This window comes from Somniosus microcephalus, chromosome 2, assembly GCF_052327205.1.
Source record: "Somniosus microcephalus isolate GS21.2 chromosome 2, FLI_Smic_1.0, whole genome shotgun sequence".
Taxonomy (NCBI): domain Eukaryota; kingdom Metazoa; phylum Chordata; class Chondrichthyes; order Squaliformes; family Somniosidae; genus Somniosus; species Somniosus microcephalus.
Window position 1 is genome coordinate 327,907,081 of NC_140988.1, and position 24,656 is coordinate 327,931,736.

Below are 24,656 nucleotides of genomic sequence, written 5' to 3' on the forward strand. Positions count from 1 at the left end.
GCATCCAGGAGAGATTTTTGAGCCAGCATGTAGAAAGTCCTACAAGAGAGGGGGCGGTACTGGACCTAAATCTAGGGAATGTAGCCAGGCAAGTGGTAGAAGTGTCAGTAGGAGAGCATTTTGGTGACAGTGACCATAATTCAGTGAGATTTAAGGTAGTCATGGAAAAGGACAAAGATGGACCGGAAATAAAGGTTCTAAATTGGGGGAAGGCCGATTTTAATATAAGGCAGGATCTGGCCAAAGTGGACTGGGATCAGCTACTTGTATGAAAATCCACATCAGAGCAGTGGGAGTCATTCAGAAAGGAAATAGAGAGAGTACAGCACCAACATGTTCCCATAAAGGTCAAGAGTGGGACCAACAAGTCCAGGGAACCCTGGATGTCAAGGGACATACAAAAATGGATTAGGAAAAAAAAGGGAGGCTTTTGACAGATACAAAGGACTAAAAGCAGTGGAAGCCCTAGAGGAGTATAGAAAGTGCAGGGGGGTACTTAAAAAAGAAATTAGGAGAGAGAAGAGAGGTCATGAAAAAACACTGGCGGGCAAAATAAAGGAAAATCCCAAGGTGTTTTATAAATATATTAAGGGCAAGAGGATAACCAGGGAAAGAGCAGGGCCATTAGGGACCAAAGTGGCAATCTGTGTGTAGAGCCGGAAGATGTAGGTGAGGTTTTAAATAAATAATTTGCTTCTGTGTTCACTATGGAGAAGGAAGATGTAGGCATAAAAATGAGGCAGGGGGATTGCGATATAGTTGAACAAATTAGCATTGAGAGGGAGGAGGTACTAGCGGTTTTAGTGGGCTTAAAAGCTCAGACCGCGGGTGTCGGCGGGAGGCGCGAGCGGGAAGCTTAAAAAGGCTTCAGAGACCCAGGTAAGGCCTCAGACCACGGGTGTCGGCGGGAGGCGCGAGCGGGAAGCTTAAAAAGGCTTCAGAGACCCAGGTAAGGCCTCAGACCGCGGGTGTCGGCGGGAGGCGCGAGCGGGAAGCTTAAAAAGCTTCAGAGACCCAGGTAAGGCCTCAGACCACGGGTGTCGGCGGGAGGCGCGAGCGGGAAGCTTAAAAAGGCTTCAGAGACCCAGGTAAGGCCTCAGACCGCGGGTATCGGCGGGAGGCGCGAGCGGGAAGCTTAAAAAGGCTTCAGAGACCCAGGTAAGGCCTCAGACCGCGGGTGTCGGCGGGAGGCGCGAGCGGGAAGCTTAAAAAGGATTCAGAGACCCAGGTAAGGCCTCAGACCACGGGTGTCGGCGGGAGGCGCGAGCGGGAAGCTTAAAAAGGCTTCAGAGACCCAGGTAAGGCCTCAGACCGCGGGTGTCGGCGGGAGGCGCGAGCGGGAAGCTTAAAAAGGCTTCAGAGACCCAGGTAAGGCCTCAGACCGCGGGTATCGGCGGGAGGCTCGAGCGGGAAGCTTAAAAAGGCTTCAGAGACCCAGGTAAGACGTACCAATCTCCAGTCTCTGAAGTCAGAGGGAAGGAGAGAGGGAAAAAGTAATCCAAGTGTGACGTCACCAGAAAGCGGGTAAGTGATTGGTTGGTAAGTATTTCTCTCTTTTTTAAGCTTAAACTCTGTGGTTTATAGTTTCTAAGGTGCGATATTCATCATCTAGAATCGGGGCAGAGGGTATTTAAAAATAATATTAATAAATTTAATTAATTACATAGAATGGGAGATCAGGTGATGTGTTGCTGCTGCAATATGTGGGAGCTGATGGACACCATTGATGCTCACGGTGATCACATTTGCAATAAGTGCTGGCTGCTCGAGGAATTCCGGCTCCGTGTTGAAGAGCTGGAGTCCGAGCTTCAAACACTGAGACACATCAGGGAGGGAGAGAGTTACCTGGACTCTGTGTATCAGGAGATAGTCACACCAATTAGATTAATTAATTCAGATGTAGTCCGTGACCAGGGTCAGGATGGTGTGATTAGAAGTGAGGCAGGTACGGGGATCCAGGAGGTAGTGTTAGAGGAGCCGCAGCCCTTGCTCTTGTCCAACAGGTTTGAGGCTCTTACTCCCTGTGAGGATGGGAACAGGGACTGCGGGGAGGATGAGCAACCTGGCCACAGCACCGTGGAGCAGGGGGCCATTCAAGTGGGGGGAGTTAAAAGAAATGTTGTAGTGGTAGGGGATAGTATCGTTAGGGGGATAGATAGAGTTCTTTGCAGCCGAGAGCGAGAGTCCCGAAGGCTGTGTTGCCTGCCTGGTGCCAGGGTTAAGGACATCTCCTCTGGGCTGGAGAGAAACTTGGAGTGGGAGGGGGAGGATCCAGTTGTCGTGGTCCATGTTGGTACCAACGATATAGATAGGACAAGGAAGGAGGTTCTGCTGAGGGAGTTTGAGCAGCTAGGGGCCAAATTAAAAAGCAGAACCACAAGGGTAATAACCACTGGATTACTACCTGAGCCACGTGCAAATTTGGCTAGGGTAAATAAAATTAGAGAGTTAAATGCGTGGCTCAAAGACTGGTGTGGGAGAAATGGGTTTTGCTTCCTGGGACACTGGCATCAGTACTGGGACGGGAGAGAGCTGTTCCGTTGGGACGGACTTCACTTGGCCAGTGCTGGGACTAGAGTCCTGGCGAATCGAATAACTAGGGCTGTAGAGAGGGCTTTAAACTAATTAGTGAGGGGGAGGTTTTAAGAGAGCGAAAAATAAAAATGACAGCGGAGAAGGCAATAGAGCAAGGTAGCAGTGAGGGAATTAAAAACCAGAGCGTGTCAGGAAGGGACAGAATGTATAATGATAAGGGTAAAGTAGTAAAAGGGGTAAAAGCAGGAATAAATTGTCAGAAAACATATTTGAAAGTTCTTTATCTGAATGCACGCAGCATTCGTAACAAAATTGACGAGTTGACGGTGCAAATAACTACACATGGGTATGATCTGGTGGCCATTACGGAAACATGGCTGCAAGATAATCATGAATGGGAACTAAACATACAAGTATTTGACAATTAGGAAGGACAGACAGGAAGGAAAGGGAGGTGGGGTTGCTATGTTAATCAAGGATGGAATCACTGCAATAGTCAGAAATGATATTGGGTCAAAGGATCAGGATAGTGAAACAGTTTGGGTGGAGATAAGGAATAATAAGGGGAAAAAGTCACTAGTGGGTGTAGTCTATAGGCCTCCTAACAGTTGCAACTCTGTTGGTCGGAGTATAAATCAGGAAATAGTTGGGGCTTGTAATAAGGGAACAGCTATAATCATGGGGGATTTTAACTTTCATATTGACTGGACTAATCAAATTGGGCATGGCAGCATTGAGGAAGAGTTCATAGAGTGTATTAGGGACGGGTTCCTTGAGCAGTATGTGACTGAACCAACCAGTGGGCAGGCAATCTTAGATCTGGTCCTGTGTAATGAGACAGGATTAATAAAAAATGTCCTAGTAAAGGATCCCCTTGGAATGAGTGACCATAATATGGTTGAATTCCAAATTCAGTTTGAGGCTGAGAGAGTTGGATCTCAAACCAGCGTACTAAGCTTAAATAAAGGAGATTATGAAGGTATGAGAGTAGAATTGACTAAAGTGGACTGGGAAAACAAATTAAAGTGTAAGACGGTACAAGAGCAGTGGTCTACATTCAAGGAGATATTTCACATCTTTCAAGATAAATATATTCCACTGAGGAAAAAGGGGAGTAAAAGAAAAGACAGCCATCCATGGCTTAGTAAAGTAATAAAGGATAGTATCCGACTGAAAACAAGGGCATATAAATTAGCCAAATCTAGTGGGAGGATAGAAGATTGGGAAGCATTTAAAAGCCAGCAAACAATAACTAAAAGATTAATTAAGAAAGGGAAGATAGATTATGAAAGTAAACTAGCAAAAAATATAAAAACAGATAGCAAGAGTTTCTACAGCTATATAAAAAGAAAAAGGGTGGCTAAAGTGAATGTTGGTCCCTTAGAGGATGGGACCGGGAAACTAGTGGTGGGGAACATGGAGATGGCAAAGACGCTGAACAAATATTTTGTATCAGTCTTTACAGTAGAGGACATTAAAAATATCCCAACACTGGACAAACAGGGGGCAATGGGGGGGGGGAGGAGCTAAACACGATTAAAATCACTAAGGAGATGGTACTTGGTAAAATAATGGGACTTAAGGCAGATAAATCCCCCAGATCTGATGGCCAACATCCTAGGGTCTTGAGAGAAGTGGCGGTAGGGATTGTGGATGCATTGCTGATCATTTTCCAGAACTCCCTGGACTCAGGAAAGGTCCTGGCAGATTGGAAAACTGCTAATGTAACACCCTTATTTAAGAAGGGAAGTAGACAAAAAGCTGGAAACTATAGACCAGTTAGCCTAACATCTGTGGTTGGCAAAATGTTGGAGTCCATTATTAAGGAAACAGTAACAGAGCATTTGGATAAACATAATTTAATAGGACAGAGTCAGCATGATTTTACAAAGGGGAAGTCATGTTTGACAAATTTGCTCGAATTCTTTGAGGATGTAACATACAAGGTGGATAAAGGGGAACCAGTGGATGTAGTGTATTTGGACTTCCAAAAGGCATTTGAGAAGGTTCCACACAAAAGATTACTCATCAAGATAAAAAATCACGGGATTGGGGGTAATATACTGGCATGGGTGGAAGATTGGCTATCTAACAGAAAACAAAGAGTTGGGATAAATGGTTCATTCTCGGGCTGGCAATCAGTAACTAGTGGTGTTCTGCAGGAGTCAGTGCTGGGACCCCAACTCTTTACAATCTATATTAACGATTTGGAGGAAGGGACCGAGTGCAACATATCCAAGTTTGCCAATGATACAAAGATGGGAGGGAAAGCAGTGAGTGAGGAGGACATAAAAAACCTGCAAAAGGACATAGACAGGCTAAGTGAGTGGGCAGAGATTTGGCAGATGCAATATAATGTTGGAAAGTGTGAGGTTATGCACTTTGGCAGAAAAAATCGTAGAGCAAGTTGTTATCTAAATGGAGAGAAACTGCAAAGTGCTACAGTACAAAGGGATCTGGGGGTCCTGGTGCATGAAACACAAAAAGTTAGTATGCAGGTGCAGCAGGTGATCAGGAAGGCCAATGGAATCTTGGCTTTTATTGCAAGGGCGATGGAGTATAAAAACAGGGAAGTCTTGCTGCAGTTATACAGGGTATTGGTGAGGCCACACCTGGAATACTGCGTGCAGTTTTGGTTTCCATATTTAAGAAAAGATATACTTGCTCTCGAGGCGGTTCAGAGAAGGTTCACTCGGTTGATTCCAGAGATGAGGGGGTTGACATATGAGGAAAGGTTGAGTAGGTTGGGACTCTACTCATTGGAGTTCAGAAGAATGAGAGGCGATCTTATCGAAACATATAAGATTGTGAGGGGGCTTGATCGGGTGGATGCGGTGAGGATGTTTCCACTGATGGGTGAGATTAGAACTAGGGGGCATAATCTTAGAATAAGGGGTTGCCCTTTCAAAACTGAGATGAGGAGAAACTTCTTCACTCAGAGGGTAGTAAATCTATGGAATTTGCTACCCCAGAGTGCTGTGGAAGCTGCAACATTAAATAAATTTAAAATGGAGCTAGACATTTTCCTAGCAGATAAGGGAATTAGGGGTTACGGGGGAAGGGCAGGGAAGTGGACGTGAGTCTAGATTCAGATCAGCCATGATCCTATTGAATGGCAGAGCAGGCCCGAGGGGCCGTATGGCCTACTCCTGCTCCTATTTCTTATGTTCTTATGTATCCCCAGGCCCAGACGAGATGTATCCCAGGCTGCTGTGTGGAGATTGCAGGGGCTCTGACACAAATTTTCAGAATCTCTCTGGCCACAGGGGAGGTGCCAGAGGACTGGAGGACAGCTAATGTAGTACCATTATTCAAGAAGGGTAGTAGGGATAAACCAGGGAATTACAGGCCAGTGAGCCTAACATCAGTGGTAGGGAAATTATTGGAAAAAATTCTGAGGGACAGAATTAATCTCCACTTGGAGAGGCAAGGATTAATCAAAGGATAGTCAGCATGGCTTTGCCAGGGAGAGATCATGTCTAACCAATTTGATTGAATTTTTCGAGGGGGTGACTAGGTGTGTGGATGAGGGTAGTGCAGCTGATGTAGTCTACATGGACTTCAGTAAGGCTTTTGACAAAGTCCCACATGGGAGACTGGTCAAGAAGGTAAGAGCCCATGGGATCCAGGGCAATTTGGCACATTGGATCCAAAATTGTGTTAGTGGCAGGAGGCAGAGGGTGATGGTCGAAGGTTGTTTTTGTGACTGGAAGCATGTGTCCAGTGGTGTACCGCAGGGATCAGTGCTGGGTACTTTGTAGTGTACATTAATGATTTAGATATGAATGTAGGAGGTATAATCAGTAAGTTCGCAGATGACACGAAAATTGGTGGAGTGGTAAATAGCGAGGAGGGAAGCCTCAGGCTACAGGACAATATAGACAGGTTGGTCAGATGGGCAGAACAGTGGCAAATGGAATTTAACCTGAAAAGTGTGATGTGATGCATTTTGGGAGGACTAACAAGGCAAGGGAATACACAATGAATGGTAGGACCCTAGGAAGGACAGAGGATCAGAGGGACCTTGGTGTGCATGTACATAGATCCCTGAAGGCAGCAGGACAGGTAGATACGGTGGTTAAAAAGGCATATGGGATACTTGCCTTCATTAGCCGAGGCGTAGAATATAAGACCAGGGTGGTTATGATGGAGCTGTACAAAACGCTAGTTAGGCCACAACTGGAATATTGTGTGCAGTTCTGATCGCCACACTATAGGAAGGATGTGATTGCGTTGGAGAGGGTGCAGAGGAGATTCACCAGGATGTTACCTGGGCTGGAGCGCTTCAGCTATGAAGAGAGACTGGACAGGCGGGGGTTGTTTTTCTTAGAGCAGAGAAGGCTGAGGGGGGACCTGATTGAGGTGTACAAAATTATGAGGGGCATAGATAGGGTAGATAGAAAGGAACTTTTCCCCTTAGTAGAGGGGTCAATAACCAAGGGCATAGTTTCAAGGTAAGGGACAGGAGGTTTAGAGGGGATTCGAGGAAAAACTTTTTCACCCAGAGGGTGGTTGGAATCTGGAACTCACTGCCTGAAAGAGTGGTAGAGGCAGGAACCCTCACAACATTCAAGAAGCATTTAGATGAGCACTTGAAACGCCATAGCATACAAGGCTACAGACCTAATTATTAACTTGCATTGTAAAACTTTAAGATTTTATTCAATTACCACAGGGGCACCAAGCAATATATAACAGTATTAATTATTCCAAGCATGAAAGTCATTGAAAAAGATGTTGACTGGGATAGAATGTCGGAGCCAGTGTTTAATATCCAAGAGTATGTGGTTACTAAGTAATGGTTATTTAATGTAAAATACTATGTTAAAATCCCAATTATGTAAATCATCTGAGTGTGTGCTGCTTCTGACAGCCCTAATGGCTTAGAGGCTAAATGCACCAGAGGTTCTGTGGTCAATGCTGAATTAGCAGATAGCCGCGATAGCAGGGTGGCTACAATTGGCCTCAGCTCCCTGAGCTAGGGTGAAAAATTAGCCTGGATTCCCACTTTTGATCACTACATTAGTGACTTCTCCTGGAAATCTGTGTATGTCTGGGCATGGAGTGAGAACAGGATTGGCCTCTGCGTGTGAATCCTTCCATGATAGAATAGCTTACAACAATCACTGCTCAGGCTCCCATCTGGAAGGAGAGGTGCCAGAGGGCTACTACCAGCCATGGAACCATATCCCACCAAGGTGCCAGTGCCTTTAGTGGGAGAAAAAAACGGATGCTGTTTTATCTCATCTTACGTTTATGAACTTACCATTTAAGCTGCTCCTGTCAATTAAGTTGGTGTCTGCTGGCCAGAATGCTCCGTCTCCATGGACACTCCTACCTGCTGAGCAAAGAAGGCATGTCAGAGGGAGAGCTACTGAACTGAGCTGGATATCAGCACCGTGGAACAGTGTTATAAAAGAAACCTTCAGGACCACCTTGAGCAAAAATTAAACTCCAGGTGAATAATAAAGGAGATGGGCTGCATGTAGGATCCTGGTCATGAAATATTTCAATCACGCTTGAACATCTCTTCCAATATTATGTAAGTTATTCCATTTAAAGGAGCACTCCATGCCAGGTCTCTTGAACTACAACTTTTTTTTCTCCAAAATCCACTATCTAAATAATTAGCATTAAGCTTGAAATGTTGTCAAGTAATGGATTTCTTATTTGAGTCCGTAGATTGAAAGATTAGAAAACCCTTTGAAATAAAAGAAAGTTTTACAATGTATTGCAAACTGATGTTGCATCTCTTTTGGCTCAAATGGACTCTTCCACTCATGATGTCAGGGTTGGCGACAACCCAGCAATACGCCATGTGCTACCTGTTCAACCTATGACATCATTCAGCAGAAAACTTTAACTGGAAAGAGGAGAGTGGCAGAATTTGGGTAACAAGATTGGAAAAAATTGATTCAGGATTAGAAACACCTTGGGTCTGAGCAACAGAATCTAATAAAGTACCTGTCACAATTTCAAAAGCATGCTATTACTTTACAGATTTGCCTACTATAACTTAGCTATTTCCCGCAATGAAATTGAATTGAAGTGAGTGCTTTACTTTTGAAAACCAACATTTTCATGTGAGACGGTACACCACAAATAATTAATACTTAAATCTTGGTTTAAATGCCTGTTTTGAGGGTCTGAAGTACAATTGTAATGTATTTGTATACAGTCCCTATTCGCGACGCCACAATCTCTCTATAAAACAAATTTACTTTCAAATTTAAAGAAATGGTGCTAACCCAGAGCTGGTGTCAATCATTTACTCTTGACTTGCCAATGTTCCAAATTAGAAGTACAAAGGAATGAATCATGGAATCATAGAATAGAAGGCCATTCGGCCCGTCAAGCCCGTGCCGACGAGGAAGTCATTTAGAATGAAAATTCAATTTGCAACTGGGAGGATCTGACTGGATGCAATAAGGTATAGATACTGTTGATAAAAGCAGTCCTGCTGCGATGTTTTATATTTTCTATCTTGTTTCACTATTTTGTTATAATCTCATCAATCAACTGACCTGCAGTTTTGCCAGTGAGAAAGTATGTTTTAAGTTCTTCCGTGAAAATTCAAAACTCACGAGGATTAAGAGGCTTGAATAACTATGTCCATATTTATCTCTGAGCCAATCATTATTCTGCGATTAAGATCGCAGCAGTTCTTGAAATATATTTATCAAGGTTTTTTTCTCCTCTCTCACTTCAGGTTTACTTTTCTCCAGGATTAGATTAGAACGAGCATCAATTTTTTATTTGTAAAAAATTGTAAATTTTGTGGTGCTGAAGGTGCAGAGGAATAAACACTTTCCATCTGGGACACTCAGCTCATGTTTGCCATGATTAGATGTGCAAATGTCCCAATAATGAAGAGGATTTCCACTCTGTACCAGGTATGCTGAAATTGTAAACACATCCTTTATAAATTAGGTTACAATCTAATTTCACATAAAGCACAAAGGAATCATTCCCCAAAGTGTCTCAAAACATCATCAAACAGTGACCTTTTTCTGATTCCCACGCCAGCCACCTTTCTCTCTGAGTGAGATTGCCAATTTAATGCCAATTACTGCCAAATTAGAGCTGGCTATTTTGTACTGTGACTATTAGGAACTGACTTGAGACTGCCCAAACTCATTTCACGTAGGACATTGTCATCCCATCAGTTTGGGCGGGCTTTGAGACCATATGCCAAATGTCAGCATTGCAGACTGACTGTCAACATATACAGTTATGTTAGCATTTGTTGACAAAAATCAGTCCGTCCAGCAATGCTTGTCCCTTCTCCTAAGATCAGTCTAGAATGCCTTACCAATCTGTTGTGCACTTTAATTAGAAAACACATCAATTATTTATTTTTAAAAATTTGTAAAATTTGCAGTGGTGTCTTACCGCAGTCTTCCATTAAAGTGACTGACCTTATGCGACTGTGTGATGATATGTGCTCCGCATTGCTTAGGTCCTCTTCTAAGGTTTCTTGGGGGAAAGATCGTGGCCGGGGCGCGAGCGGGGCGCTGCGCACGGCGATGACGTCATCGCCAGCGGCGCAGCACCACGGGGCACTAACGGTTACCGCCACTGCTAATCTCCTGCTGAATTTCGCGGGAGGTGTTGGCCGCGCCGCGCCCGGGCGCTAGTTGCTTTGTGCCCCGTTAGTGCCCTCTTAGGGCACTAACGGGAGGCGCAAAGCAACTGAATTTTCCCCCCTTATGTTCTTACGTTTTCTTTCTACACACAAACACACACATGGCAGCTTCTGCACATGCGTGATCATGTGGGTTCTGCACTTGCTCAGAGTGTAAGGTGCCTATATATAAATAGATATACCTATACACACACTTAATTTCTCATGGCATTACTCACAGCCAAGGAATTTTTAAAAATGGCTCTCCTTGCACCAATTGTATTTGTCTTAGTCTCTGCCTTCACTACTTTTGCCTGTTTCTCACTCCCTGCACCTCTTGTACACTTTTTGTTGTTGTCTGCATCTCTCCATTTGTCGCCAACTCTTTTTCTCGCAATTCCCTTTCTCCCAAGGAAAAAGATAAAGAGAGATGGTGAAAATGCGAAGAAGTGGGATTCACGTAGATAACTCCAGTTGAAGAGCTAGCATTTGCACAGATGGAATGGACCTATTGACCTGCTGTGCTGCACTTTCTATTATCTCTCTGTAAGTCTCTCCTTTCCTCTGTTTACTTTTTCTCTTGTATGTCTCCCACTCTGTTTGTCTCTGACAAATACCACTTCACTCAATTACTCAATTGGTATCTTTGACATTTTGCTGAGTCTAAACTGGACAAGCGATGGTGCTGTCAAAAGGGGAAATCATATCATGCTTTGCAAATAGCAAAATTTGCTGTCAGTCATAAAAAAGTGCTGAAGCTATATTACCTAGCCCCCAAAAATGTGTTGTCTGCCACTTCAGAAAAAATGTTAGTGGTGCATTTACCAAATTGTTCTGATTCACAGCAATACCTTCCAATGACAAAATGTAACATCATTTGTTGTTTGTTAGCCTTGCTCCCCCCAACACCTCCAACCCCACCCCCCTCAGTTTCAGAAGTTACATTCTGTCAGTTGGAGTCCACCAGAGTGACAGATATAGTGTGAACCCAGTGTATTCTGGTAGTGGTTCTTGCTCACATCAAGGCTGGTGCATTTAGAGAACTGTAGTCTGCTATATGGTTAAGTCGCTATGTAAGCAGGCCTAAGCCCAAGGGAGGTGGAGGCAGATGGAGAGAAACAAAGAGGAGGAAACTCTTCATAAGGATAAAGTTTAATGATTTCATTTTTATTCATCTCTAGTGCGTTTGAAGTATTACTTTAGTGCTATGGGGTAAAGTTTCCGCTTTGGCCGCAATCCAAATTGCGCCGAAAATGCACTCAAAATTGCGCTGGTTAGGTTACAGTTCAAGTTTCTGGTAAAATTCATTTGCATAATCACAAACATAAAATCTTCCGTGCACCAGCGCAATCGGGCAATGTAATAGAACGTAATTGTTTCTTTTATTTCATTCCATTAAAAAGTATTCTTTGATGTATTTAAGAATGGTAAGAATAGTGCAGTTTTATTAATACAGCTGAAAATGGGTTTATCACAAAAATTAAGCATTTTAATAACAATATCCAGTCCTCCACTTGTGAGTGACCTAAGTTAAAAAGTGGTTTTGGGCGTAAGCCACTTACGTTTAAAATTCCTTGATCTTTTGCGCTGGTTTGGCCGATTTTGCCAAATTGCGCTGATACTACTAGCGGAAATTTTATGGTTAATATATCTTTCGGGTACTGAGAAACCAAGATGGCAGCTGAAAAAGTTTTTAAAAATTGTATGAAGTGTTATTGCTTGCTGTAATGTATTATCACATGGTTTGGTATGAGCATGCTCAGTTCGCTCTGGCCTGGTAAACAAGCACCTTGACTAGCAACTCATCGTGTCTCTGTCCTTCATTTGTTCTACCGACATATATTACACTTGCCTTCTTCTGCTTGCTAGTTTTTTATTGGTAGAGACTTTTTGCTACTTGCTGGTTTCTCGTTGGAACCTTTCCTATCCATGTAGTAATATTTGTAGCAATCAGCCTTATTCATGGAACAGTGATTTGTTGCTTTGTTTCCGAATACGATGTTTGAGCCAATCAGGATTTCAAGTGTGACAGACACTTTCCATGTATGATGGATACTTTCCTCAGCCCTACGGATGTGCACTACATACAAAATGTTTGATTATAGATAGAAAGACAAAGAAAGATTGGATTCACAACAGCCAAAAGTTGATGCCATCATTTGTCTAATAAATGAACTGAGTGATTAAAAGATTATTCATAGAAACCTGAATCTCATATAAGAGGACTGAACTGAAATCAATTCACTTGATGTGTCTGACTGGAAAGACAAAACAATTCTCCGCTGAAGAAGTCCACTTCTTACTCATTAAGCACAAGATTCGACTCAGCGGCACATCATTAATGAGATTTATTACCACAGGAGCAGCAATTCGTTCCTTTCTATATATGACCCTGAAGGATCACTGGATTAAAAAATGGCAACTTAATTCATATTGCACATTTCTGATTCAAGCTGAAAAGTTTGAGAGACTGGGGCTACCGTACCTTGGTCATTAGCCATTTTGTCAGGGTGTTCAACTGTAAGAAAAGACAATATTATTAGATTCCGACAGCTTCAGGGAGAGGCTTGCATGTGGGACTGACTGTGTGCTTTGAAAAACAGGTGTAACACAGGTTGGTTGCACTTTCAACCCACTGACTGACTGGAATGAAGGGGAAGCATTTTTACATTTGCACTTCAAACAGACCCACAAGAAAAAGAACTGCATCAAGTCACAGAAAATAATTATCACCTAGCTCATTTGAGGGACTTAACAGAAGGCTCTGGGACTTAAAATAACTGGATTACTAGTTAAAACTTTTTTTTTTACAAAACAAATTAATTCAGTTTAAAAAGGCAATGTGTAAAATAAATCCTTTTATGATAAAAAAATTCTCAAGTCAAACCCAACACATTCTGCACAATCTGTCTGCATTAATTGAATGCATTTAAGTGGAAGATGATTCATTTAAGTGGAAGATGAGATGCATTTAAGGGGAAGCTAGATAAGTACAAGATGTAGAAAGGAATAGAAGGATAATTTAATAGGGTGAGATGAAGTAAGGTGGGAGGAGGCTTGTGTAGTGCATAAACAATGGCATAGACCTATTGGCCTGTTTCTGTGTTGTAAATTTCTATATAAATGCTTCTTGACAATGCACAAAGTAATTTTATACTTGTTGATTTTGTCATTATCACTGATAGCCATATCACTGCTTTTATAGCTGGTCCCTGTGATAAATATACACCATTCACTCAATGCTTGATTAACTGTGTTGGTGCCTGTGGTTGAGGATCTTTATGATCTTTCCAGTATTTCCTTGCCTGTATCCCAAACTGGTAAAGTTTGTTTCTGGATTGAAGTTACCTCAATCAAAAAAAGACATGTGCAAAGTTTATGTCAGGCTGATTCAGATAAATACTTTTCTACAAACATACCTTATTTCTGCCAATGAGTCTGTGAAATAGGATTTTGAATGTTAGTTTTTCTGAGAAAATATTAGGTGGGGAAGGGATTTTGGTGACTTGGGAAGTATAGGCACAAAGTATTGGACTCTTAATTCAGAAGGCTGTACATTCATATCCCAGTTATAACTGACATTCAAGATCAACTGTCCTCACTGACTGAATATTACCAGTTCTCAGTTGCTGGAAAAATGTGCAGGAGCAAATCTTTTCACTTCCACCAACTACAGAGCAGCACTGATGCCACCAATTGACCAGCTACCTTCCCAACTAATAAGAAAGGAGATGGTAAGACACAAGACAAAGGGCAAGGAGAAGAGAGCCGTGGCAATGTTAAGGTCTGTTACCTCTTCCTCCTCAAATCAGACGGTGCTGAGTCAAGTCCAACTGCTTCTGAGCTGGAAATTGGGAAGTCACCAGAAAGTAAGACTAGCACTGGTAATCAGGCCATTTACACCATCCAATTTGGAAACTGAGACAAATCGAGGGGAACATTTCCAAATGTATTTTAGATTTTTTTTCCAGTGAGGGGGCAGGAACGTATGTGTCTGCAAGAGGAAATACTTTCACATTGTGCAGCCGATGTCAGTCTCAAGCACTCACCGATTTGATGCACAGTAATGCCTCTTTGGTTTGCTCCAATCTCAGAAAAGCACCCTGAACTGAATCAATCTTAACATTTCCATTTCTACATACTTATGACCTTTTTGAGTGAGTCTGCCATTAGTGGTAAATTATGGGCAATTCACTGCTGTAACCTCAAACTCCCTACAAGCAGGATTGAGACAAGCCCAAACTAACTTCACTTAGGTCACTTGCAGCGATTAAAGAGATGAGACCTTCGCTCTACTTGTTGAATCTGGATTTAAAAGCAGGTCCCAGAGGTTAAGTGACAGACTGCTGAGTCACTGTGACACCCAGTCCTCATTTTATAGTTTTTTTAAATGCACAACTGCCAGCTCCTTTGGTATTATGTAAAATCTACAGATTGCCATGTCAGGATATTTAAAGAAGCAATTAGTGGGTTGAAAGTTGATCCATTTACTAATGTTAATAAAAATGTTGGTATCGGTAGGAAGTGAAGGATACCGTTTTATATCATTTCACTAAAATCAGTGAATGGAGGAGACAAGTCTACTGAATGCTTCTGAATACCCAAGGTAGACAAACAGGGGGAGAATTTCCATGAGGATTTCCTGATCTGCCGTAATTTTAGTGGAAGCTCGGTGGAAACCCTCCAGCAATGGGGTAAATGATGGCCGTTTTTTATTGGTTTACTCCATTTTTTCAGGGGTTCCACAGATCTCTCATTCGAGAACCCCCAGGGAAATTCTAGCCAATAGTTTTCCTTGGCTTCAGAATCTTTCATTATTCTGCATCAGACCAGTTATTGTGAACTCAGCAGAATTCTAGGCAGTAGTGGAAAATACATTTAAAATTTGTTAAAAAATAAAGTTTTATATATAGATTTAAAATAAAAAGGCAATACAAAATAGATTTTATCTCAGTCTTCCTTATCTTGCCTTGATCTTCTCAAATCCACAGTAAATGCAACCCTTATTCCCTTTATTCCAGCATTAATAATACCAGAGGGATCTGAAAAAGACTTACAAAGCAGAAAGGTGAATGATGATACCCCCATCTTGTTCTTTGACTATTGGTCATTATGGAACTTGCTGGCTCAGGAATGGATGGACAATAAGCTTATCAACCAATTAACTATATAAAATCACCTTCCCTAGTCATAGGTGCACATTCAAAGTATATTTCAATATCTGAGACCTGTGTGAACAGGGAAAGCAACTGTGTATCTTCTTAACGAATCAGATTGAAGAATTGTTACTGAACAGCGTAGAGTTTGAAACAGGGAGTATAAGTTAGAATAGTGAATTCAATGTCAAATCAGGCACAGATAGCAAAATAAAGAGAGGGAAAGAAAGATTGGCTTAAAAGAGAGAGGGAAAAATGAGACAGAAAGAAAAAGGTAAAAAAAAATAATGCTCAATTTAAAAAAATCTCCAACAACAATTAAAAGCTGAAGGAATGAGACTCCACATTTGTAAAAGGTAATTTTCAGTGCCAGATGGGTTGTTTGGCAGTAATTAAGACTTATCACGCCATTAAAAAGGGTACTTAGACTGAAATGGACAAGCCCTAACTTTCTGTGGAGAGTTTAGTCCATATCTACGATATAAGTACAGGAAGTTCACGCCATTCAATACATTTGAATGGGGAGCCAGATGGTGAGATGCAACTCGGACAGCAACTTCCGGATTTTCGCGTTTAACTTCACTTCTGCGCTCGACTGAAGTTGCTGTCTGATTTGCGCATAAATAAGGGTGAGCACCATTAGCCTCACTGTTATTTTTACAGTAAATTCTGGCCCGTCGTCTTTACATGTTTTAGTTTCTACATTCATGTTTAGCTATATGTATAGAAGCAAATTGTGGCCAAAAGACATACACAAATGTTGGGCCAAAAACATGGATGGCATTGTAGTGTGCTAGGCAGAATCGTGGATCAAGTCTTGCGAATTTATAAGGCCCATTTTGCAGATTTTCAAGAAGGTGTCTAGATATTCCTCAAAAGGCAAGAGGGAGCTTGCACGGCACAATGGGGCTGCTAAAGCACACTCTGGATTTGTAATAATTTCCATTACAATTTATATATCATTTTTGTCCACGCATGCAAAATAAATAGTAAACAGAGGAACATTAGAATACGCAGCTTACTTTACTCATGAAAGAAAGCATCAAAGCTTATTGTCAAGCTATCACAGCTTCCTCGTGTTTTCTCTTTCTAAATTCTATGTCAAAAGAAATTCGGAGCTTCTCTATATCCACTTTGGTGGGAAAAATAGAAAAACAAGAGTATTTTTTAAATGGTGAGAGATCGGGAAATGTTGGTGTTCAGAAGGACCTGGGTGTCCTTGTACACGAATCACTGAAAGTTAACATGCAGCTACAGCAAGCAATTAGGAAAGCAAATGGTATGTTGGTCTTTATTACAAGAGGATTTGAGTAGAAGAATAAAGACGTCTTACTGCAATTATATAGGGCCCCGGTGAGACCACACCTGGAGTATTGTGTACAGTTTTGGTCTCCTTACCTAAGCAAGGATATACTTGCCACAGAGGGACTGCAATGAAGGTTCACCAGACTGGTTCCTGGGATGGGGGGATTGTCCGATGAGGAGAGATTGAGTAGACTAGGCCTATATTCTCTAGAGTTTAGAAGAATGAGAGGTGATCTCATTGAAACATACAAAATTCTTACAGGGCTTGACAGGGTAGATGCAGGGAGGATGTTTCCCCTGGCTGGGGAGTCTAGAACCAGGGGTCACAGTCTCAGAATAAGGGGTCGGCCATTTAGGACTGAAATGAGGAGAAATTTCTTCACTCAGAGGGTGGTGAATCTTTGGAATTCTCTACCCCAGAGGACTGTGGAGGCTCAGTTGTTGAGTATATTCAAGACAGAGATCAAAAGATTTTTGACTATTAAGGGAATCAAGGGATATGGGGATAGTGCAGGAAAGTGGAGATGAGGAGGTAGATCAGCCATAATTTTATTGAATGGTGGAGCAGGCTCTAAAGGCCAATTGGCTATTTCTTATGTTCTTATATTGCCTTCTTAAGATGCCTGAAATGTATTTTCTGAAGAGCTTCCTCTGAACTACAGAATGATATTAAAATGTTCTACAAATTCAATCCCTTTCAATGCAAAACTACAAAATTAGCACCATTTTATTACTGCACAGAGTGATATATTTTGAATATTGATGTTGAACCCCAACCTTTTGGTGTTTTGAACAGAATAGGATCAGACAGGGGTCCCAGGCCCTTTACATTTCGCCCTTGAATTCGGAAATAGTACACTGTGTCCAAATTGAGGTCCAGAATCTGATGGGTCAGTCTATCACCACTCACTGACTCCATTACCCATTCATCGATTGGTGCATTCTTCTCTATCGTATAAAACAAAGAATAGCCTAAAGGTAAAGGAAAGAATCATTAGGACTATTTTATGACAACACAGCAATAATGCATTAATGAGATAGGTTGACCTTTTGTGTGATATCCACAGTATTTGAATTGTAGAATTGGATGCACTATCACTGCACAACAAATTGAATTGACTTTGCCCCTTTAATAAGAAACATCCCAAGGTGCTTCAAACAGGAGAAAGAGATGACTAAAAATATGGTTGAAAAATAGAAGGTTTTTAAAGCTGGATAGAGAAGTATCAAGGTGAATCAGCCATGATCTCATTGAATGGCAGAGCAGGCTCGAGGGGCCGAATGGCCTACTCCTGCTCCTATCTTCTATGTTTCTATGTGAATAGGTTTAGGGAAGGAATTCCAGAGAGTGGGGCTAAGAGACCTGAAGGCTCAGCCACCAATGATGGAGTAAAGGATGGGGGCAATGTAGAGGAAGCCAGAGCTGAGCACAAGGAGCTCAAGGTGGGACATAGGACTGGAGGGCATTGCAGAGATAGAATGGTTCAAGGCTGTGGAGGAATTTGTAAATGAGGACGAGATTGGCATCACTGAAAGCCAATAGAGAATAACAGGTACAAAAGCAAAATACTGCGGATGCTGGAAATCTGAAATAAAAACAGAAAATGCTGGAAATACTCAGCAGGTCAGGCAGCATCTGTGGAGAGTGAAACAGAGTTAACGTTTCAGGTTGGTGACCCTTCGGCAGAACTTTGGTGGAAGCAGTGTGTATCTAAGCTATACAGATCAGAAAGGTCAAAAAATCTATCCTTGGTTGATGATGAATTACTGATCCCATCTGGGGTGGCATTGTGTATGCTACAATTGGTCTTAGCACCCCTGAGCTAGGGAGGGGTAAATTCTTGCTTTGGCTCAGTATCTAGTAGCCTTGGTTGGAAAGTGCTTGTCTGTGAACATCATGTGAAGACAGGATTGTCTATCATAACCTTTATACTCAGCTGTGATAGATTGCTGCTGACAGTTATCATCAAGGCTCACACATGAGGAATGGCTACCTGGGCAAGACATTAAAGGTGCATCCATGAAACCATTATCCAGCAAGTGGGGAAAAATTGGAAGCATTCTTTAAAAACAGTCAGTAATATCAAACAAAGATCTAGAATGACATCGTATACCTTGAGAAGAAAAACCTTAGCAGTTTATAACTATCACTTTCATCCTGAAATAAGATTAGAGCCTTCAAATCACTTTAAGCTATTTATTTCTAGCTGACACAGCATAAATTGTTAACCAGTGCACTCCATGTAGTTGATGTGTAGCGACATCCACAACAAAGGATTAATGATTGTGCCCTGATCTTTGAGATTTGACAATACAATAGTCAGCAACTGATTAATAGGGTACAGCACAATCAGTAGATATTATATTAGGTTAATAATTCATGTCCTTGAAATATAGGAATATAGGAACACGAGTAGGCCATTCAGCCCCTCGACCCTGATCCGCCATTCAATTAGACCATGGCTGATCTGTATCTTAACTCCATCTACCTGCCTTGGTTCCATATCTCTTAATACCCTTGCCTAACAAAGATCTATCAACAGAATAGCAAAATACTGCACATGCTGGAAATCTGAAATAACAACAGAAAACGCTGGAAAAACTCAGCAGGCCAGGCAGCATCTGTGGAGAGAGAAACAGAGTTAACATTTCAGGTCGAAGACCTTTCATCAGAATTGTTCTGACGAAGGGTTTCGACCTGAAACGTTAACTCTGTTTCTCTCTCCATGGATGCTGCCTGGCCTGCTGAGTTTTTCCAGCGTTTTCTGTTGTTATTTAAAGATCTATCAATCTCAGTTTTGACATTTTCAATTTACCTAGACGCAACAGTTTTTTGGGGAGGGAGTTCCAGATTTCCACTACCCTTTGTGTGAAGAAGTGCTTCCTGACATCACACCTGAATGGCCTAGCTTTAATTTTAAGGTTATGCCCTGTTGTTCTGGACTCTGTCACCAGAGGAAATAGTTTCTCTCTATCTACCCTGTCTACTCCTTTAATCATTTTAAACAACTCAATTAGATCATCCCTCAATCTTCTAACCTCAAGGGAATACAAGCCTAGTCTATGCAACCTGTCCTCATAATTTAACCCTTTTAGCCCCGGTATCATTCTGGGGAATCTGCACTGCACCCCCTCCAAGGCCAATATATCCTTCCTGAGGTGCGGTGCCCAGAACTGAACGCAGTGCTCCAGATGGGGTCTAACTAGAGCTTTATAAAACTTTAACATCATTTCCACCCATTTGTATTTCAGCCCCCTTAAGATAAAGGCCAACATTGCATTAGCCTTTTTAATTAATTTTTGTACCTGTTCACTAATGATTTCTGTACCTGGGCCCCTAAATCTCCACAGTTCCTAGCTTCTCACCTTTTAGAAAATATCTTTCTTAGGTCCAAAGTGGGTGATCTCACACTTCACACAAATATGTAGAACTCTATGCTTCCATGGGATGTAGGGAAAAGAGTTTGAGACAACTAGTCCTAGTTCTGACAAAGGGTCATCGACCTGAAACGTTAACTCTGTTTCTCTCTCCACAGATGCCACCTGACCTGCTGAGTATTTCCAGCGTTTTCTGTTTTTATTTGAGACTAGATATGTTTATGGAGAGAAAAGGGATTGAGGGATGTGGTTAGCGATGGGTGGGTGGGATCATCTATCAAATAAGGATGTCTTTGTTAGGACGAATGGCCTTTCTCTGTTGCTAAAAATCTAATGGTCAGTCATTGTTGGCGTAACCCAGACCAACACTATGGGATAAGTCTCATGCAAGTGCTCATGTGGGTGCATACCACTACAAACTGGCAATGGACTAACAAAGGAATCCCTTTCAACCAGTCAAAGAATCTCTCTTCTTTGTTAGTTGGCTACCATTTTCTGCAACATGTGCATATTGCTTCCTGTCTACTCCTGCCACTCTCGCTGTAATCCTGATCCCATTCCCACTATGTACTAATTAGAATGAATTTCTTGGAGACCGTTTCATAATTGTTCTTTGGCAGACAAAAGTACAATAACATTGTTAAATAGAAACAAACTCAATGTCCCAAAGTCTTAAGTATATTAAAAATCTTACATCTGTTCATAATCTCTATCAACTTTTCCCAGTATAAATTCTTATTGTCATAGTTATAATAGAAACTGCCTATGTGAACTTGTTATGCTGTAATTACACCCTTCAGCCAGTGGTGGAACTGTGTCGCCTCAGTTTTGCATCGCCCTGTTCTTCAGCCTGAACTGTGGTGAAACTGCTATACTTTTCCGATTCCCAAATTGCCCTAATTTTTCCTATTTCACTATAAATACTATAAAATCAACATATGCTATATAAAATTAAGGACAGAATATATGACTCTAAAATGGGGGCTCCACCCGCTAACCTTGCTTTACCTGAAGACTACATGGTCTTGAGTAGAAATTGGACCTCGTTGCACCCATTTTTTGGATGAGAAATGGGAGGAAAAAGATCCAGTTTTGGAGGGCTATGTCCAGCCTGAAATACGTCTGACCCCATATTGGGTCGGGCGATATTCAGGTGTCCCAGGCGGCTGCAGAAAACAAGCGTTAGGCCTCTTACATATGTTAATGAGGTGCCCAACACCTGTTTAAGCACCTTTCCCAGAAATTTGTTGGTCTTGAACTTTTTGGTTCTTAATGTAGCCTACTAATCAGTGGTCCTTAAAGGCTGTCACCAAAAAAGTAAGCATACCTTTTTAAACTAACCTTTATGTGAAGCCAGAGGTTGCAGGAATTCTCCTCCTAGCTCTACAGCATTACTGCGGGCCGCTGCCCGCACGCGTTTGACCCCCTCCTGTTCTCCTCCCCACCCAGGCCTCCCTGAGGGCTGCGGCAGCAAGCCAGCTGGCCCGAATTGGTCCTCTTCAAATGGGCGTGCAGAGGCAGCTCTCCCTAAATATGCTGATGAGACCTGAGTCCCAATTTGGAATGAGCCTTGGGCCTTTGGCTTCTGTTATGCTCTCGGATCGCGCTGCCTATTTCAGACCTGAAAACAAGTCTAAACAAATTTCTCTCCCCCTGTGTTCAATGCATTGGGAGGTGGACTAGTGAAATGTGAAAACACATTAAGAAGCAGGATACCAGTAAATGAGAGGTGACACAATAAGATACACAAAATGGCCTAGAAATTGGCCTGAGGCGCCCAAGCGGCGCAAAGTTCGCCTGGGCGCTGGAATTTGCGCCGCGATCGCCGCATTAGCAATCACCGCAAATTCAGTTGAAGTGCCCCTAGAGAGAGACGGGGCGCGGCTCGAGGCACTCCGCATCCCTCTTAGGGCGCTGAAAGTGACTTTCGCAGCGCTACGTGCCGCAGCGCCACGGCACACTGCAGTACTGCAGGCCTTCCTCCCACTGTTAAGGTGGAGGGACCTGCAATAGCGTGAGCCCCGATTGCGAGTGCCGGCAAAAGAGCCCGGCACCAAGGAGAAGTGCCGGGCTCTCGGGAAACAGCCGGCAATGCCGCGGGGGGGGGGACCAGGAGGCCGGGGACGGAGGTGCTGGCAGGCGGCCGCCGAAAAAGTGGCCGCCCCACACCTCCACCTTAACTTGCGCCTCTGCCGGTGCAGCAAGGCCCCGTGAACCGGGCACGGGTAGCGAACGGCGCTACAGCGGTGTTCGCTGCCAAATATCGCGATCGGGGCACGAATGGGGCGCTGCGCACACCGATGACGTCATCGGTGATGGCGCAGCGCAAAAGGCTAACGCCACCATCAGCGCCCCTGCTGAATATCGCGGGAGGCGCAGCCAGTGGCGCTACAGCCACTGCCTGCCTCTTTAGGCGCTAACAGGTGACGCTACTCACCCAATTTTTCCCCCAATAAGTCAGTTTTAATTTATTTAATTACAGGGCCAAACAGGTCCTGTAACTCACTGTCCGAAAGTCTCATTATTGGAGCTTGCACTGTGAGAAGTTTCCACAGGGTAGATGAAAATCAACCAATAACGCAAACAATATTTTTAAAATGTTTTCTGGGCATTTTTGTAACATAAATTTCAAGCATGGTGATTAAATAGGATTTTAGTAGAAATAACAGTGAACAGGAATGTGTACAATTGAGTCAGCAATAGCTTTTGTCAGCTTTTTGGTAATGGGAATTGGAACGTGTACCTGGATTACACTGAGGGTACGAATGGAAACAGGCTGATAGAAATGAAGCTTGGCATTTACCAGTGATCTTTCCATTGGCCTCCATTGGCAGCTGCCAGCTAATGATGACGGCTCGAGGCTTTCCTTCTCTGCTAATAACAGTCAGGTCCTTTGGGGCTGAGGTTGGAGCTATTATCCAAGTATAAAGCAGAGGGGAGGAAAGAGAAAGCAATGTTAAGTCAACTGTGGATCATTACTGCCGAAAGTTGATAATGTTACTGGCAAAATGAGTCATAATTCTAAGCAGGTCACTTCAAGTTTGAATCGGTAACAATATGTTTCCCCAATTGGACCCATAGTGTAAGCCTGGTAATGGGCACCTTGTTAATAACAGACATGTTCACCTACAAAGTGAATATTTGCTTAGGTGCTGAAGCATTCCCCTGTACCTGCTGCAGTGTTTGGATAATCCTTTCGCTAACACAAACCTTAACTGAACAAACTATGCTCCAGATGGGCACTGACCCAGATTCTTACATTGAAATGCCATCTTAATTCTTTGATTGAAATGATAATATTCATACCGGTGTTGACAGCTTGTGAGTGACATACAGTAGCAAATTAGAGCTCCAACACACTGGGCCAAGATGTAGATGCAGTTGTGGGCTGGCACTGAGTGGAGGCCATACAATTGCCAAAAGAAGTCAAAAATCAATTCGTTCCCCGGTGTCTCTGCAATTTTAGTTAGAGAGTTGCTGAGGTTTACAGACCAGGAAGGTCGCAGCATCAATCCCAGATCAGTGCTGAGTTACTGATTTCCTTTCAGTTCATTAGGAGTGCTACAATTGGCCTCAACAATATTCCTGGAACAGGGAAGAGTAAATCAGCCAAATTTCCTGCACTGGATCGCTAACTAGTGACTCCTGTTGGAAGTGTACATCTGTGGACCTGGAGTGAGAACTGGACTGGCTCAGCTGTGACGGTCTCTGCAGTTGAATAGTCTGTTAACAATCACTATAAAGGTTTAAATTCCGAACAACAGTTACTTGGATGAGGTACTGAAAGATGATCAACTGCCATGGAACCATCAAATTGTGAATGCCTCCAGATGGGGAGAGGAGAAAATTGTGAAGTTAAATCATGAGGTGGCACTGTGCACCTCTTTGTATTAAGTTACGGTGGTACATTGGCTACAGTTTGGACACAGATTGCTTGCCTGCCCTCCTGGCAAAAGATGATGCATGGCAGAGGGACAGCACACAGGAAGAGTGTGGAAAATATTAAAATATCATAGAATCACACAGCACAAAAGGCCCATCGTGCCTGTGCTGGCTTTTTGAACGAGCTATCCAATTAATCTCACTCCTCTGCTCTCTCCCCATAGCCTTGGAAATTTTTCCTTATCAAGAATATATACAATTCCCTTTTGAAAGTTACTATTGAATCTGCTTTCACCACCCCTTTGGGCAGTGAATTCCAGATCATACCAATGTGCTGGGTAAAAAAATTCGCCCCATCTCCACTCTGGTTATTTTGCCAATTGTGTTAAATTTATGCATTCTCTACCACAGAAGACTGTGGAGGCCAAGTCACTGAATATATTTAAGAAGGAGATAGATAAATTTCTAGACACAAAAGGCATCAAGGGGTATGGGGAGAGAGCGGGAATATGGTATTGAGATAGAGGATCAGCCATGATCGTGCTGAATGGCGGAGCAGGCTCGAAGGGCCGAATGGCCTACTCCTACTCCTATTTTTCTATGCCCTCTGGTTACCAACCCTCCTGTTACTGGAAATAGTTTCTCCTTATTTACTCTATCAAACCATTGATAGCTAAAAAGATTGAATAGAAATACTCAAACTCAACAGTAAAATTATTTTATTGCCACTGTTTCAATGATTTGTTTTCTCTTTAGCCACCTCTTAGTGGCATTCG

At 42.6% G+C, this 24,656-nt stretch overlaps 1 protein-coding gene across 1 annotated transcript in view; it reads right to left on the reverse strand.

Annotated features, from left to right (window-relative positions):
* Window positions 1-11,323: 11,323 nt before the first annotated feature.
* The window catches only part of LOC147123571 (netrin receptor DCC-like), a 52,315-nt gene continuing 38,982 nt past the window's right edge, over window positions 11,324-24,656 (reverse strand). Inside the window, exons 7-9 of the mRNA XM_085974785.1 lie at window positions 22,802-22,909; window positions 17,398-17,592; window positions 11,324-12,677 (exon numbers count right to left, since the gene is read on the reverse strand). Coding sequence (XP_085830911.1) covers window positions 12,583-12,677; window positions 17,398-17,592; window positions 22,802-22,909 — 398 coding nt within the window. The 3' untranslated portion in view covers window positions 11,324-12,582. The remainder of the gene's footprint in view (window positions 12,678-17,397; window positions 17,593-22,801; window positions 22,910-24,656) is intronic.